This window comes from Equus quagga, chromosome 5 (genome assembly GCF_021613505.1).
Source record: "Equus quagga isolate Etosha38 chromosome 5, UCLA_HA_Equagga_1.0, whole genome shotgun sequence".
NCBI classification, from domain to species: Eukaryota; Metazoa; Chordata; class Mammalia; order Perissodactyla; family Equidae; genus Equus; species Equus quagga.
Window position 1 is genome coordinate 34862647 of NC_060271.1, and position 16996 is coordinate 34879642.

General features: G+C 47.2%; 1 protein-coding gene across 5 annotated transcripts in view; it reads left to right on the forward strand.

Moving 5' to 3' along the window:
* UBR4 (ubiquitin protein ligase E3 component n-recognin 4) overlaps nucleotides 1–16996 on the forward strand; it is a 127210-nt gene that overhangs the window by 83551 nt on the left and 26663 nt on the right. For all 5 annotated transcript variants that reach the window (XM_046661117.1, XM_046661119.1, XM_046661121.1 and 2 more), the window contains 17 exons: nucleotides 168–255; nucleotides 744–937; nucleotides 2547–2786; nucleotides 3192–3330; nucleotides 4095–4220; nucleotides 4332–4460; nucleotides 5272–5615; nucleotides 7459–7549; nucleotides 7893–7977; nucleotides 8142–8269; nucleotides 11325–11454; nucleotides 11580–11737; nucleotides 12486–12595; nucleotides 13305–13446; nucleotides 13837–13918; nucleotides 14221–14394; nucleotides 16570–16691. In XM_046661117.1, the coding sequence (XP_046517073.1) occupies nucleotides 168–255; nucleotides 744–937; nucleotides 2547–2786; nucleotides 3192–3330; nucleotides 4095–4220; nucleotides 4332–4460; nucleotides 5272–5615; nucleotides 7459–7549; nucleotides 7893–7977; nucleotides 8142–8269; nucleotides 11325–11454; nucleotides 11580–11737; nucleotides 12486–12595; nucleotides 13305–13446; nucleotides 13837–13918; nucleotides 14221–14394; nucleotides 16570–16691 (2482 nt within the window). The remainder of the gene's footprint in view (nucleotides 1–167; nucleotides 256–743; nucleotides 938–2546; nucleotides 2787–3191; nucleotides 3331–4094; nucleotides 4221–4331; nucleotides 4461–5271; nucleotides 5616–7458; nucleotides 7550–7892; nucleotides 7978–8141; nucleotides 8270–11324; nucleotides 11455–11579; nucleotides 11738–12485; nucleotides 12596–13304; nucleotides 13447–13836; nucleotides 13919–14220; nucleotides 14395–16569; nucleotides 16692–16996) is intronic.

Here is a 16996-nt window from a genome sequence, read left to right on the forward strand (position 1 = left end):
TGTGACTTGTACACCCTGTGGGACTGACTCCTCACGTTTCCCCGTGTTCTCCCTGGGGTGGGGCTTGCTTTGGGGAGTATTGAGCCAGGGCTTTTTCATGCTCTTTGTGAAGCACGGGACTTTCTAAAATGAAAATTTCCTTATGCTGAGACTGGTTTCTTCCTTAGCACCTTGTCTGGCTTAGTGGAGTTTGATGGCTATTACCTGGAGAGTGACCCCTGCCTGGTGTGTAATAATCCAGAGGTGCCATTTTGTGTAAGTGACATCCTTAATGTGCACAGTCCTGAATCTTACTGGGCCAGTGGGTTTCTTGTTTCCAGAGATTGACTGTTGTCACGTAGGTGTTCCTCTCCTAATGGATGAATCCTTACCTGCCATGCTTGTTCCCTTAAATAAAAACTTCATCCATGGATGAAGAGTGGAGTTACATTGATGAATTTTGAAGAAGACAGGGTGAGATGGGGCCAGCCAGGTGGTGTAGTGGTTAAGTTCACACGCTGTGCTCTGGTGGCTCAGGATTCGCCAGTTCAGATCCCAGGCATGGACCTACACACCACTTGTTAAGCCATGCTGTGGTGGTGTCTTATAGTGTACATAGGTGTCCCATAGTTTACATAGGTGTAAAATAGGGGAAGATTGGCACAGGTGTTAGCTCAGGGCCAATCTTCCTCACCAAAAAAAAGAACAGGGTGTGCTGTTAGCCTCGAACTAATACAGTGTTTTGTATATACTCTTGTATTTAGTATATCAAGCTGTCTTCCATTAAAGTGGACACCCGGTACACCACCACCCAGCAGGTTGTGAAGCTCATTGGCAGCCACACCATCAGCAAAGTGACAGTGAAAATTGGGGACCTAAAACGGACCAAGATGGTGCGGACTATCAACCTCTATTACAACAACCGAACTGTGCAGGCCATCGTGGAGTTGAAAAACAAGTATGGGCTTTTTAGGCTTGGGAAGGGGCAACAGGCTTGTAAGGCTCTACACCGCTTGTTGGCTTTGATTGCTGAAATTGGGTAAAGCAGCACATCCCTAGAGGCCTAGTATGTCCTCTTACCTACTTCTGTCATTACTGAGAGACAGAAGTGAAACGCCAGTTCCTGAGGATGCTGGACAAAGATTATTTCAAAATTATGTCCAGTGGAGTCCTAGGGGTCTGTGGGAGCTTTTCAACAGCCTGCGTAGGGAGGGGAAGCTGAGTGAGGGGGACTCCAGGCTTCTCAAACCCATGTTCACTAGAGCAGTTTTACTTTTGTGTAGAATCTTCTGTATTGGGAAGTAGTTGTCATTTCTTGGATTAAGACAGCTATTCACAGAGCAGGAAGTATTTCTCAGGAAGCTTCTCCAGTACACAGTTCTTCCGTTTCTGCGTGGTGCCTTCCCTCTATGTCTGCTGATATCTTTTAGCTCTTATGTCCCAGTGTCTGAAGTGGAGTGTGTCGCAGATGGTCCAAAGAAGGCACTAGCATTATAGTGTTATAACTATAGTTATATAAGTTATAGTGTTGACTTTTGCAGAGACAGGTCTCTGTTGTTGAAGTCACAGGCATTGCTATTGGACAGAGAATATAAGCAGACGCTGCTTGAATATTAAGACTTGCAGTGTCCTGTCTGCACATAGAATGGAAATATTGCTATTATTCCAAGAGGCAGAATAAACTAGAATGTACCACATCGACAAGTGGCCGCTGGGAGCTCTGCCTGAAGGAAGTTTTCTCTTCCTTTGAAAAGCAGAGTTAACATTGGTGACCTGCAAGTACAAGCTGCTCCCTGGGATAAACCCTTCCCTTCTGGAGGAGATGGATTTGATTTTCTGTTGTGTAGTCAGCGCAGCTGCTGGTGAAGCACTCAAACTGTGAAATAAGACGGTGGCTTCATATCCCAGCCCAACAGCTCTCTGTCTGACCTTGGAGAGCTTAACTCAGCCTCAGTTTCCTTAACTGTAAAACGTAGATAAGTCCATTACATGAGCTAGTATATGTAAAATGCTGAGAACAGAGCTTAGCACCTAGTAAGGATGTACTCAGTAAATACTTGCTCTAATCGTATTAATATAATTACCCCTGAACTGTTCCATTCCTTTTCTCTTTCTGACTCTACTTGGCACCTGTCGAGATCCTGGTGTGTCGCTCTGCCTCTAAAGCACCTGAGCTTTATGCTTCCAAGGTGGTTGTGCTGGAACTTGCGGCTGTCATCTTGATGGCACCTCTTGGGGTTACCGGCTTCAGAGTGGTCTGCTTTTGGAGTAATGTCTTCCCTTGATATGTACTTCTGCTGTTTTTCTGAAATCTCAGATGTGATATATAACATCTTAAAGCACTTGTATGTTCTGTCCTCTTTTTACAGAGAGAGGGTAGTGAAAAAAATTTTTTTTGACTAGGTAGCTATTATTTTCCAGGTTTCCTTTTGTTAGAGAAACCACTTCACTGCCTTAGAAAAATGCATAGGACAGTCTTTCTCTTCATCTCATCAGACCATCTTCACTGGGGGTTAAATAAGAGGCTCTCAGGCCCTCTGCCCTCTGTCTGACCCCATCTCTCCTAGGCCGGCTCGCTGGCACAAAGCCAAGAAGGTGCAGCTGACCCCTGGGCAGACAGAGGTGAAGATTGACCTGCCCTTGCCCATTGTGGCCTCCAACCTGATGATAGAGTTTGCAGACTTCTATGAGAACTATCAGGCCTCCACAGAGACCCTGCAGTGCCCTCGTTGTAGTGCCTCAGTCCCAGCCAACCCAGGGGTCTGTGGGAACTGTGGAGAAAATGTCTACCAGTGTCACAAATGCAGGTGAGCGAGTGGTTATCGCCCGGGCTAGGGCCACATCTTTGTGTTTTTTTGTAAGAGTCTCAGTGTGGGCAGTTTCAGTGTCTGGTGCCTTCACAATAATTAAAGGGTTATGTGTATTCAGGCTGTGGAGTCCACAGATAGAGAGAGAAGGGAGAGGGGGGAATAGTTGTGGTGGGCGGTGTGTGTGTGTTTGCCTGTCCCATGTGGTGGGGGCGGGGAGGGGTTAGGTCTGAGTCTTCCTTGTTGCCTAGTTGCTTAAAGTCATCTTACCTGTTTGTTATTGTCCCTCCAGTAGTCCCTGTAATAGTTTCTGGAGTATAGATGTGGCACAAACCATCTCCTCATAGAGTCTCCCCAACCCCGAAACCTCTGCTGCCCCCTGACCCAAATACTTTGGTTCTTCAGATCCATCAACTATGATGAAAAGGATCCCTTTCTCTGCAATGCCTGTGGCTTCTGTAAATATGCTCGCTTCGACTTCATGCTCTATGCTAAGCCTTGCTGTGCGGTGGATCCCATTGAGAATGAAGAAGACCGGAAGAAGGTGAGGCCAGATTTGTGCTAGACTCAGGGCAGTGGCCTTGATCTGCGCTTTGGGCAGCGCCAGTGTAGGGGGGTGTACTTTTTGTACTAGCCCAAGTCTTCCACGACTCAGCAGAGTTTTCAGGGCCTGGTTTTTGGGTGGGAGCAAATAATGGCATAAGATATATTGGAATACATAGTTTACATAGGATTTCGGAGAAGTGTTGGTTGGTAATGAAACTAGAGTATCTCAAGGGGCAGATAACTCTGGACTAGGAAAGGCAGGAGGAGTGGGATGGCTTGCCCTGCGTTTGTCCACAGACTGCTGCGTGTGCAGCTGTGGGCGTGCTCTCAGTGTTAGCTTGTCCAGAGCTAGTTCTCAGCCAGCAGGCTGCAGTGGGACTGGATGTTAGAGGACAATGAAAAGGGGGACCTATTGGGACAGCTACTAGCAGTAGCATGGGAAGGCAGAAGAGCACTTACCTTTGGAGTCAGAAGGACAAAAATTCAGCTCCAGCTGTGCTTCTTAATGCTGTGTGACCTGACATAAATCACTTCTCTTAGCATTGTGTATTTATGTGTATGTTGTGTTATCTATGTAAACTGTATATTATTGAAGATAATACACCTACCGCTGAGGATTATTATGAGGAATAGAAATAATGTCTGAAATACGGACGCTGACCTCTAGGCACTGTTGCAGTAGGCAGGCAGCCATTTGGATTACTCAGCGAAAATCACTGTGCTGAAAAGCCTGAACATGCGTCCCTGTCTTTTCCTTTGTAGGCTGTTTCCAACATCAACACGCTTCTGGACAAAGCTGATCGAGTGTATCATCAGCTGATGGGACATCGACCACAGCTGGAGAACCTGCTCTGCAAAGTGAATGAGGCAGCTCCCGAGAAGCCGCAGGTAACCCCAAGCAAGAAGGGGCACTGGGAGAGGGCTTTGGATCATAACAGGGCTGCCCCCTGCGGGAGACCGTTACGGTGGAAGGCTGACAGCTTACCTGTTGGGTTGCAGGATGACTCGGGAACAGCTGGGGGCATCAGTTCCACTTCAGCCAGCGTGAATCGTTACATTCTGCAGTTGGCTCAGGAGTACTGTGGAGATTGCAAGAACTCTTTTGATGAACTCTCCAAAATCATCCAGGTAGGAAAATGGCAGCTTTAAAGTGTTGTGTCGAATATTACTGATATTGTTTTCAAAGCAGTCCTGTTGCTCTCATCCAGCAGTTCAGCTCTTGGGGTTGCCCTCGCCCAATCCAGCTGAAAAGGCAGAGCCCGAGTGGTTGCACCACACAGCTTCTCTCCCATAGCGGGTTCTGGTGCTTGGCCGAGAGCTGAGTTCATTTCAGAGAACTGAGAATAATGGAGACTATTATAGATGTGTTTTCTTAGCCATTAAATACAGCCCATCTTTTAGTAGAGGGGTTAGTGGTTTTAAAAAATCAGGTGCCAAGATTCTGTTCCCTCTTTTTCTGATATGCCATGGTTGCTAATAGATGGGGAGGGCACACCAACTCCCTTCCACTAGGTGGGCTGTGCAGCGGATGGACCGCTACAGGCCTGGTCTCCATGTGATGGGAGGTTGGCCGCAGACAAGGGGAGCAGCTACTTCCCCTGTCCCCCAAAATTGCTGTCATTCCTGCATGTGCCTACGTTCTTGACCTTTTTCTCTGTTCTTTACGGGACAGTGTTAGTGGGAGTTAAGGGCATGTGCCTGTGATCAGAGACTGAAGGCTGGCTCTACCGCTTACCTTGGTGAGGCTAACCCTTTAAACTCCAGTCTCCTCCTCTGTAAAATGAGGGTAAAGTATCTAACTGGTGGGGTTATGGAGAAGGTTAAGTTAGATAATGCACATATAGTGTTTTTTCAAAACCAAAGCTAATTTTCCAGTTAACTGTCTCTTCCTCCTTATTTTAATTGCTAATTTCTTTCTCTTTTGTTTTTTTGTTCTTAGAAAGTCTTTGCTTCACGCAAAGAGTTGTTGGAATATGACCTGCAGCAGAGGGAAGCAGCCACTAAATCGTCCCGGACCTCTGTGCAGCCGACCTTCACCGCCAGCCAGTACCGCGCCTTGTCCGTTCTGGGCTGTGGCCACACGTCCTCCACCAAGTGCTATGGCTGTGCCTCGGCTGTCACAGAACATTGTATCACACTACTCCGGGCCCTGGCCACCAATCCAGCCCTAAGGCACATCCTTGTCTCCCAGGGCCTCATTCGGGAGCTCTTTGATTACAATCTCCGCCGAGGCTCTGCGGCCATGCGGGAGGAGGTCCGCCAGCTCATGTGCCTCCTGACTAGGTCAGAGCCTGAGTCGTGATGGCGGGGCTAGTAATTCCTACTAACGCTGGGGTTGGTGGCAGCAGCAATTCTGGGAGCACTAGAGGGTGCAGAGGACTGTGCTGCTCCCTGCCAAACAGGTTTGCTGGTTTATCGTAGAGATGTCCAGGGTGTAGACAGTGAACGTGGGGAGCACGTGAAATCCAAGTTTCCTTATGAGTAGTCTCTTTGGCTTGTACTTTGTTGGTTCCGGTGGGGTTTCCTGAGGAAATGCTCTCTGAGGTCTGGTGAGGGAGGAGAGGGAATGACTGGGCGCTCGGACTCGAGACTCAGGGAAGAAGACGGAGCTGTGGAGCCTGGCGATTCAGAGCTTGGACTCTAGGTCATGAAGACCCGGGCTCAGGATCTGATGCTTTGTGCTCTGTGCCTTGGACAAATTACGTAGCTTCTCTGAGCCTAAGTTTTCCTCATCTGAAAAATACTGATGATAGTAAATACCTTAAAGACTTGTGAGGATGGGATGAAATAATTGGTGTAAGGAGTAAGTTGTATTTATTGAGTGCTTAGTATGTGCCAGATACTGTATTCAGAGCTGGATGTGAATTATTTGCAGAGTATGTGGCATGAGTTCTGGAACATGTTAGGTGGTTGATACAAATTACTTGCTGTATTATTTATTCACTCATTTAAAACATATTTGTTGAGCATCTGCTGAATGCCAGGCACTGTTCTAGACTCCAAGGAAACAGTGACAAATGAAGCGAAGTCCCTGCCCTCACGTAGCCTATGTTCCGGATGAGGAGAACTACACTAAACAACTAGTTGCACAATACGATGTCAGGAAATTAGGTTGTGAAGAGAAGTGAAGCTGGGATGGCAACCTTGATTGTGGCAGAGATTGCTGTTTAGGATGAGGTAGTCAAGGAGGCCTCTGAGGGGTCATCCTTGAGGAAAGACCTGTGTGAAGTCAGGGCACAAGCCATGCAGGTACCTAAGGCATGGGCTGCATGCATGGGAACGGCAAGTGGAAGGCCGAGAGGCGGGGTGTGCCAGGAATGGTGGGGAAGCAACAAGGAGGCCTGTGTAGCCTGAGTGAAGGATGTGATGGAGGAGAAGGAATTAGTGAGAGGTCTCTGGGGGCCAGATCCTGTAGGGCCATTGTAAGGACTTTGGAGTTTATTCAGAACGTGTTAGAAAGCAAGAAAGTGGCATGATACGAACTGGTTTTTTTTGCTATTATTAATATAGACTTCATTACAAAGGGGCATAGATGGGAAATGTGGATGCCTTATGGGAAATGAGATGGAGGCACTTGGGAAAGATGAGCAAAGAGTTGTGGCGAAGACTGGAGTGCACACCTAGATTTTGGAGACTGTGATACACCAGACAGCGCCTGGGGCCTCTGCAGCCTGGGATGTGGGTGGGGAGAAAATCTCCCACATGTTGGTGCTGCTCTTCCCTCCATGTCTCCTCCCAGGAAAGGTGGCTGTGACATGCCCTCTTTTTTTTTCGCTGAGGAAGATTGGCCCTGAGGTAACATCTGTGCCAGTTTTCCTCTATTTCATATGTGGGTCACTGCCCCAGCATGGCTGTTGAATGGTGTGGGTCTGTGCCCAGGATCCAAACCCACAAACCTGGGCCTCTGAAGTGGATGGAGCATGCAGAACTTAACCACTATGCCACGGGGCCGGCCCTAGACATGCCCTTTTTATTACCAGGGTTTTGTGGGGCAATGCTGTCATCTTGCCCTCAGGAAGGCCAGGTTGCCCTAGACATTGATTTCCTTTTCTCTGGGCTCCTTCAGGAGGAAAAGAAGGACACAGCCAATGGTGAGTAACAGGACTCCATTTCTTTGCTTCCCCAGAGACAATCCGGAAGCCACCCAGCAGGTGAATGACCTGATTATCGGCAAAGTCTCCACAGCCCTGAAGGGCCACTGGGCCAATCCTGATCTGGTGAGCTGCGCAGCCGTCTGCTCTGCCCCTCGCTCCCCTCCTTGTGCCCTCGGCCTCCTCCCCCAGGCTCCCTAGTCTCATTGTGGGGACTGAGGAGGGAAGCAGCGGCGAGCACGCCTGCAGAACGCACATCCCAGAGTGACTTTCACAGGTCAGAGCCCCCTCCAGGGGGAAGGATAGTGTGGAGTAGAAGGCCTGCAGCTCTCCTTTCTCTCTGATGGTGCCACCGGTGACTGGACATTGAGTTCTGAGTCTCCAGATTAGACGTTGGACCTAAGCGCCAGCCCTGGGACTGACCCTTAGAATGCTTCTCTGCTCATGTCTTTTCCCGTTGGCCTTGCAGGCAAGTAGCCTTCAGTATGAAATGCTGTTGCTGACAGATTCCATCTCGAAGGAGGACAGCTGCTGGGAGCTCCGGTTACGCTGCGGTGAGTTTGGGGCCCAGCTGGTCAGGAGCTTTTCCGAGGGAGGAAGGCTCCCAGGGGCAGTCCTGGCCACAGGGTGGGAGGCTGGGGCGCTGTGCCTGCACACCTTGCTGGGGGAGGCGTGAGGTGCTTATGACTGTGACTCTGCCTTGCCTCCCTGTCCGCAGCTCTCAGCCTTTTCCTCATGGCTGTGAACATTAAGACCCCTGTGGTTGTGGAGAACATTACCCTCATGTGCCTGCGGATCTTGCAGAAGCTGATTAAACCTCCTGCTCCAACCAGCAAGAAGAACAAGGTATTGGGCGGGCAGTCCAAGAGGGAAGGGCGGGGTGGCAGACCCCCTCCTGCCCCTACCAGCACTGTGCCCTGCCTCTTGAAGGTTTCTGCCTTACCCTCAACTCGCCTGACCTCGGGGGGTGGGGACCCCATCGCTTCCTTTGCTGTGGTTCAACAGAGATGGGTTGGGGTTTCTGAGAAGGAAGGTTTGTCAGAGGAAAGTCAAGATAAGATAAACACGAACATATGAAAGCACAGAACAAAGCAGTTACCCGTGGAGGACTGCCTCTTTCTCCAGGCACATCAGATGACTGCAGCTCCCAGAGAGCATGGGGTTCTTTCCTACCCCTGTGCCTTTGCACATGTGGTATTGTGCGTGGTGAAAATGCTGGCCTCTGAAGCAGACTGGTGTCAAATCCCAGCTCTTTCATTTACTAGCATTGTGACCTTGGGCAAGTTACTTACCGTAGGGTCTTAGTTTCCCCATCCAAAAAATGGGAATTCAACACTTTAGAGGTGTTGTGAAGAATAAATGACTTAATGGAGATCTCGTGCTCAGAGCAGTGTCTGGCCCAAGTTAGTTCTTAATAAGTCTTAGCTGTGGCTATATGCTGTCTTTGCCTAGAATGTTTTCCTTCTCTTTGTTAGCTGCTCCTTAGAAGATCCAGTTCTCTGGTAGGCTGGCTGTGAACACCTTGAATCTAGGGACTGTCGGTTTAGTAATATTTTTTTGTGTCTAGTGCATAGCATGGTATCTAACATATAATAGCCACTCAGTAAGTCATTGTTAAGTAAATGAATAAAGCCAGGTTTTTTCCTAAAATAACTATAGCTGAGCCACAGATTGACTTGCTTGTACCAGCTTGTAGAATACATGGGCCTAGTTCTTCTTGGCCATGCCTGAGGCTGCCTGCCTCCAATCCCCCTTTGTGGTCCCCAGGCCATTCTGATTCCTGCTCCATCCTGATGGAGTCCCTTAATGGGAAACAAAGTAGTCATTGGAGGAAGATTGCTTTCTGAGTGCCAAGTACTAGGGAGGAAGCTAGACGCTGAACAATTTACATATCCCTTGTCTTGGTCTGCCTAGACAGTCCTCAGAGAGGGCAGGACCGAGGTGCCCGGGAGGGTCTGTTTCCCAGCAAGTAAAATTGGTCTATCCCCACATAATTGCCATTTTTTTCCCACAGTGTGAGGCAAAAGGAGATTTTCGCAGAATTTGTATCCTCTAAGCACTGAAGCCCAGTGTCGATGTTCACATTTTGCTTAGTTTCAGCCTAGAGAGAGCAGCACTTCTCAAAATTGGCTCGCACATCCCTGGGTGTTCCCGAGACTGTTGAGGAATCTGTGAGGTCAATGTTATTTTTGTAATTTTTGTGAGGCGTGATTGCCCTTTGCCCTCTGGAAATTTGTGCTGATGGTGGAGAATCAACGCTGGTCAGCCTGCTGGGCCTTGGCCTGACAGGCAGCCCCCAGCGTTCCTTGTGGTCCTGGTCTTTGCAGCCGTGCGGCTGCATTCAGGAGCATCCTTGATAAAGCAGTACAGGTTAATTTTGGTAAATCTTGACTCTTGACCGATCTTTTTAGTACTCAGTGTGACAATGCAGGAAGTACACAAAAGTGCTCCTGCTGTGCACCAAAGTACGGTGGCGTCTTGAGGAAAAACTGTGATTGTTTGCGAGGCAGGCTAAACCCTCGCCTTGTTCCTGGAAGCGCGGTTGTGCTTGCAAGAACGACTGACAGGCAAATTGTGGGTATTCAGAATTGGATGTTTGGCAGACATTTTCTTGAAAAATAAATGAAGTGAGCCTGTCACTTCAAGAGGAATTGGCGCAACCCAGTGAACCAGTATTTTCCAAATGACTAATGCACGCTACAGAATCATGCATGGGTAAAAGGTGAATTTTTGTGTAATGGAATATGAAAAGTTTATTGATTGGTTTCAAATTCCACATTATAGCCAGTCCTTAAGAACCTATAGTATATTGAATTTTGGTATAGTATCAAAGAAAGAAATCAGCAATTAATTGAAAAAGCTATTAAAATATTTTTCTCTTTTTAAACTAGTATCTGTGTGAGGCTAGATGTTTGTCATATACTTCAACCAAAACAATGTATCATAACAGTTAGACGGCAGAGGCAAGTGGGAGAATCTAGCTGTCTTACTAAGGCAGTCGTTAAACGATCCTTAAAACTATGAAACAGTGCCACTCCTTTCTCTAGATTATTTTTGTTTTGAAAAAATATAAAAAATGTCATTTAAGTTTATAAGTGATGGGTTTATTCTTATTTTTAAATGAATTCATAAATATTTTAAGAATTTCTGTTTTAATTTTTAATATGGTAACTATCGATAGATAGAACCACACACACAAAAGCTCTTTGGAGCCCTCAATAGTTTTTTAAGAGTGTAACGGGAGACTGGTCTGGTGGCATAGTGGTTGTTAGCACACTCCGCTTCAGCCGCCTGGGGTTTGTGGGTTTGGATCCTGGTTGTGGACCTATGCACTGCTCATCAAGCCGTGCTGTGGTGGCGTCCCACATACAAAGTAGAGGAAGTTTGGCACGGATGTTAGCTCAGGGCCAGTCTTCCTCACCCCCTCCCCCCCAAAAAAAAGAATATAATGGGGTTCTGAGGCCAAAAAGTTGGAGAACTGCTGGCTTAAAGTACTGTCTGAAGCACTTTGATGTACAGGCTAGTTCTGGTTACCAATGGCTCTTTAAATTCTGGAGACTGCTCAGTGATCCCTTGAAGATTTATGTTTGGGAAACTGCAAATCAGCCTTGGGATAGGAATTAGTGTATGGGGCTATAGGATTGTCTGTAGGAAGCCAGCTACATCTTATCCTGCGCAGTCAAAATCAGTGACCTTAAGCTCAGCATGGAGATGCTACTGCTAAATTGGATCAAAATGCTTTAACAGGAACACATATTCGGGCATAAAAGATAGGAATGTTGATCCTTTTGATCTTCTTGCCTTTGCGTATGTCCCCTTGGGGTGCCAGTGCCATTGTACTGGAGCTGTGGCTCAGTTGTGCCCTCGTGCTCTCTCACCTTGTTCTGCTTTCCTCCTGCAGGATGTGCCTGTTGAGGCCCTCACCACAGTTAAGCCATATTGCAATGAGATCCATGCCCAGGCTCAACTGTGGCTCAAGAGAGACCCCAAAGCATCCTATGAAGCCTGGAAGAAGTGCCTTCCTATCCGAGGTATGTCTGTCTCTCCAAGCCTTGGGAAATTAATCTGTCCTACCCCTATCCTGACAGCCCTATAAACCCCTCTTCCTGTCACTTCCTTTTCCTTATACCTCTCCCTACACCCCTTTGCCTGCCAGGGATAGATGGCAATGGGAAGTCCCCCAGCAAATCAGAGCTCCGCCATCTCTATTTGACTGAGAAGTATGTGTGGAGGTGGAAGCAGTTCCTGAGTCGTCGGGGGAAGAGGACCTCCCCCTTGGATCTCAAATTGGGTCATAACAACTGGCTGCGGCAAGTGAGTGCCCACCTTCCGGCTCCCTCGCCCTGTTACGCTGGCCCCAGATACTGAGAATCCTGCTTCTGCTCCTCCCCACACCTCTGCTCTGCTTTCTCTTGGCTTTCTTGCTTCCTGTCAAATAAGAAGTAGGTAGAAGTTCTTGGTTGCAGTCACCAGCCTGGTGGACTGGCCCGAAGAGAGCTTTCTCTGCCCTGCTCATCGAGCTCCTTGTCCTCTCTGCTCTCCTCCCTGACCACTCAGCCAAACCCAACCTCAGTGTCGATGCTCCTCTTTTCTCCTTCCATCTTTCCTGTCTTCTGCTGTCCTCTCCCTCTTCTTTCTAGCTGATGTTTTAAAGGATTTAAGTAATTATATTTTAGAGAATCCATCTGTCCATTGATATGTAAAATAAGAAATACTTAGTTTAGATCAAATGTAAGTATTTAACAGATAGGTGTCCCCAAAACAGAAGTATGGAAGTCTTTGCTAAGGAAAATACCCGCTGGTCTTTCTCCCTAGTTCAGTCATCGTGAGTATGTTCTCCACACTCCTTGATGGAGAAAGTCTCCGTGAAGGAGACCCCTTAGCAGCCTCTGTCCCAGCTGGCAGCAGTCGGATCTGGTGTTAGCTGGTGATTTTTACCTTCAGTCTTTTCCTGGAGAAGTGCCCAGAGGACTTCTGGGTGGTGGCAGTTGAGCGTGCCCTGCTAGGGGCTTGGTGAGACAGCCGTCATCTGAACCAGGGGCTTCTCTCCCGTGTCCTGTAGGTGCTCTTTACTCCCGCGACGCAGGCTGCTCGGCAGGCAGCCTGTACCATCGTGGAAGCTCTTGCCACCATTCCCAGCCGCAAGCAGCAGGTCCTTGACCTCCTCACCAGGTACCATTTGAGTGCAGGGTAGGGAGGGTGGTTGGGCTGCTTCTAGAGCCTTCCCCGCTTTCCCAGGGGAATCCTCTGGGAATTGGGATGGGAGGCGCACCTCTGCTCTGTAGGCATGTCAGTCCATGTAGCAGACCATAGAAACGAAAAAGTACTGAGAAGCTGAGTTTCAGTGGTAGCAGTAGTAGTGATAGTGGCAGCAGCACTGGCCGCTAATATTTATTGAGATCCTATGAGCATATAAATGCTTGGCATGCATTATCTCGTTCAAACCTCACAGCATCCTGAGCTTAACGTGGTTAATTAACTTGTCCACTGGAAGGCAAAGTTGGAATCCAGGTGGTCTGATTCTAAAGCCCCCATCATTGGCCAGTAAACTCTGGGGGTTTACTTGCCTTCTAAATAACTCAGTCAAAAACCAGTCTCACTGCCCAGATAACCAGTATTCATATTTTGGTGCTTACTGTTCCAGATGCTTATAGTTCATTGCGTCGCATTTCCTGTTGTGTGCTCTGCATTCTTTCCAAATATGAGAAGTTCCCAAGTGGGAAGTTTGGGGTTTTCTCGGGTACCCTCCCTCCACCCTCTAGAAGGAAAGGGAAAGGAAGGAGAGCAGAAGATGTGAAAGATGGAAGGACAAAGAGGAACTGTTTAGAACTATTGGAGCTAATAGAGTTCTCTCCCGGTGCCCTGTCTCTCTCGATGGCAGTTATCTGGATGAACTGAGCATAGCTGGCGAGTGTGCGGCCGAGTACTTGGCCCTCTACCAGAAGCTCATCACTTCCGCTCACTGGAAAGTCTACCTGGCAGCTCGGGGAGTCCTGCCCTATGTGGGCAACCTCATCACCAAGGTATCCCACCCCCTGGCCCAGGAGAGTCCCTTTCCCTAATTTTCCTTCCACTATACTCTTTCTCTGAGAGAAACTTGGTGGTGTTCTTTTTTGCCACCAATACTTGGTGAAAATACTGTTTTTATGATTTTATTCTATTTATCATATGGATGTAGCAATCAATATATTGGGGGTATTTAGGAGGTTTCCAATTTTTAAGCAGTCCCTTAATGTTGTTTAGCTGTCCTTGGCTTCTTGGAAAGGAGTTCTGTAGAGGTTCAGCTTGAGGGATCATTAGAATAAAATGATGGAGTGTCTTTGGTTGGTGCTTCAAGCTCCTGGACGGGTGGTGGAGGTGACCAGTGTCATTGGCAGTGCTGTCACACTGACTGTGTTTATTGTCCTGTTTAGGAAATAGCTCGCTTGCTGGCTCTGGAGGAGGCCACCCTGAGCACTGATCTGCAGCAGGGCTATGCCCTCAAAAGCCTCACAGGTAGAGGGAGCCACCAGTCCCTTCCTTTGGGGCACTCTGGGTTCCTTGGGTGCTGGGTTGGACTCTTCCCTCTCATGTTGGCCGTGGTGCAGACTTAAGCTCTGCCTTTTTCTGCTCATCGATGGGTTTACGTTTTTGAGCTCCTTTTCACTATTGATCAGTTCACGAGCACCTGCTCTGTGCCAAGCACAAAGATAGCCTTTCCCTGCTTTTGAGGTGCTCGTAATTTTTTGAAGAAACAGACCTTCCTTGCTCAAATTCTCATCCAGAGTTCTTGCAGGAATTTTTTCCTTTCCCCACAGGCCTTCTCTCCTCCTTCGTCGAGGTGGAATCCATCAAAAGGCACTTTAAAAGTCGCTTGGTGGGTACTGTGCTGAATGGATACCTGTGCTTGCGAAAGCTGGTGGTGCAGAGGACTAAGCTGATCGATGAGACCCAGGATATGCTGCTGGAGATGCTGGAGGACATGACCACAGGTAGCACTGCCCAATGGCCTAGAACCCCAGACTCCCACGTCCCATCTTGGTCTGCCTGGGTCCATCAGTCAGATTTCCTGGAGTTCCACAGAGCCAGCGGAGGGGTGACAAACATCTCCCCAAATTCAAGGACAGAAACTCTTCTGTCAAGAGAGTATTGATTCTTGGAGTTATAAAATTCCAGAGCCAGGCTCAGTCAATTTGGGCTGAGCTCATAGAGAAGAAAGAAGTCATGGGTTCTCAGATTGCTGTCTTTCATTGGTTCTGGAAAATTCTCAGCCATTATTTCTTCAGTTGCCTCTGCTCCATTCTCTCTCTTGTATCCTTGTGGGACTCCTCTCTCTGTCATCCGTATTTCTTCACATCTCTTTTGTGGTGTTCATCTCATTTTATCTTTATGCTGATTTTGGATAATTTCTTCAGTTTTATCATTTAGTTCGTTAGTTTTTTCTTTACTATGTGTAGTCTGTTTAATCTGCCCATTAAGTTCTTGTAGTTCTATATAGATTTTATAGTCTCTTGTTTTTTACTCACATTTTCCATCCTTTTTATAATCCTTAAATATATCAAACACATTTCTGTGTCTGATAATTCTAAAATTTGAAACATTTCTTGATCTGAATCTGCTGTTTGTTATTCCAGTTCTTGCTTATGGTGCTTCAAGTCTTTTTGTATTTTGTGATTTTTGACTGTGAGCTCCTGTATTGGACGTTTAATGTGGAAATTTTTAGGACCCAAGTCAAAGATGGGTTTCTCCAGAGAGGATTTTGTGACTGCTTCTGCAAGGCACCTCAGGGCACTGTCATCCCAGGGCTGCCTTCAACGAAGTTCTAGCTTCAGGTTTTTCAGACCTCCTAGGTAGTGTGGATTTTGAGCCACAAACCCCTGTGAACTTCAGTCCTCTGAGGAGATTTCCTCCCTCTACTCAGTGTCAAATTGTAAGGGAAGACAACTTCCTTTCAGTTATTTGCTTTGGGGAGAGGGGGAGTTATTTCTAGTTGACCCTTATACCAAAGGTGTGGCCTTTTGGGGTACCAGATTTATGGTGGTGGGGAGGGGGTTTCTGCCTAGCTCTCCACCTTGGCAGATGGGGGCCTTTGCATCCAGCTCTCAATCCTGGCAGGTTATGGAAACCAAGGCTAAAGGCAGGAACCAGCTTCAGAGTTTTGCTAAACTTCCCTGGGTTCCTGATTTCTCTTAGTTTTTGGCTTTTGATTTTTCTTGGCTATCGTGGCAGTTGAATATTTTAAATTATTTAAGTGATGAGGAGTGGCGAGTAAGTAGTTCAGGGAATGAGGTCTGCCATATTACCAGACACAGAGGTCCTTCTGATGCCATTTTCATCATGGCATGCTGAGCTGGTTTATGACCTTGTCAGTTGGACCCTTTTATTTATTTATTTATTTTTTAAGATTGGCACCTGAGCTAACATCTGTTGGCAATCTTCTTTTTTTTTCTTCTTCTTCTTCTTCTCCCCAAAGCTCCCCAGTACATAGTTGTATATTCTAGTTGTGAGTGCCTCTAATTGTGCTATGTGGGACACCACCCAGCATGGCCTGATGAGCCATGCCAGGTCCGCACCCAGGATTCAAACCAGCGAAGCCCCAGGCTGATGAAGTGGAACGTGCGTAACCACTTGGCCACAGGGCCGGCCCCGATTTGGACCCTTTTAAAGAACATGTTCTTTCTTGTGTGACTTACAGTTGTCTCTTTGGCTTCTAGATGGCAATCTACTTAATCCTGCTGAATGAAGCTTAAAACTATAACTTGTCTTTGATTTGAGTGAAATACAGTTACACTCACTGTTTGACATTTTTGAGCACCAATTCTGGGCAAGAGGATGCTAAGCTGAATAAAGCTTAATTCCTGTCCTTAAGGAGGTTATGATTCCAAAATAATTTAAAAAATTCCAAGAGGGAGCTGGACATGTACACAACTAACCATGAATCATTGTGTTGACTTGGGCATTAAGGCTTTCAGATGGAGTGTGGTCTGAGTATAAAAATCAATCAGCTTTAAGTTTTCCAATTGAAATATTGATATTGCCACCTGGGCGTTTAAAAACTTACCAGGCAGAAAGAACCTGTCAGTGTTAGTACTTCAGTTAAAGTTTCCTCTTGGTTTCTGTGTGTGAAGCTCTTTCCTAACTAATTTGGCCACTTTGATTTCTGGCAGGTACAGAATCGGAAACCAAGGCCTTCATGGCTGTGTGCATTGAGACAGCCAAGCGCTACAATCTGGATGACTACCGGACTCCTGTCTTCATCTTTGAGAGGCTCTGCAGCATCATTTATCCTGTAAGCAGTGATGCTTCCCCTGGCTCTCAGGGTCTCAGCATGAGCCATTTGCCATGAAGCTTCTTGGTGATTCATTATAGGCATGGGCAGACTTACCAGCTATGGGCCATTTACTCAACATTTTAGAAAACTCCACCGACATAAAACAGAAGCATTCTCCTAATTTTCCTGTTCCTGATGATGAGAAATTTGATGACCTTCCTTGATCATATTTCCTAGATTCAAGGTCAAGATCATGTCTACCCTCCCATTGCCAAAATCCTGCTGCTTACCAATCCAGTTATGCTATGAAAGAAGCAGTAATG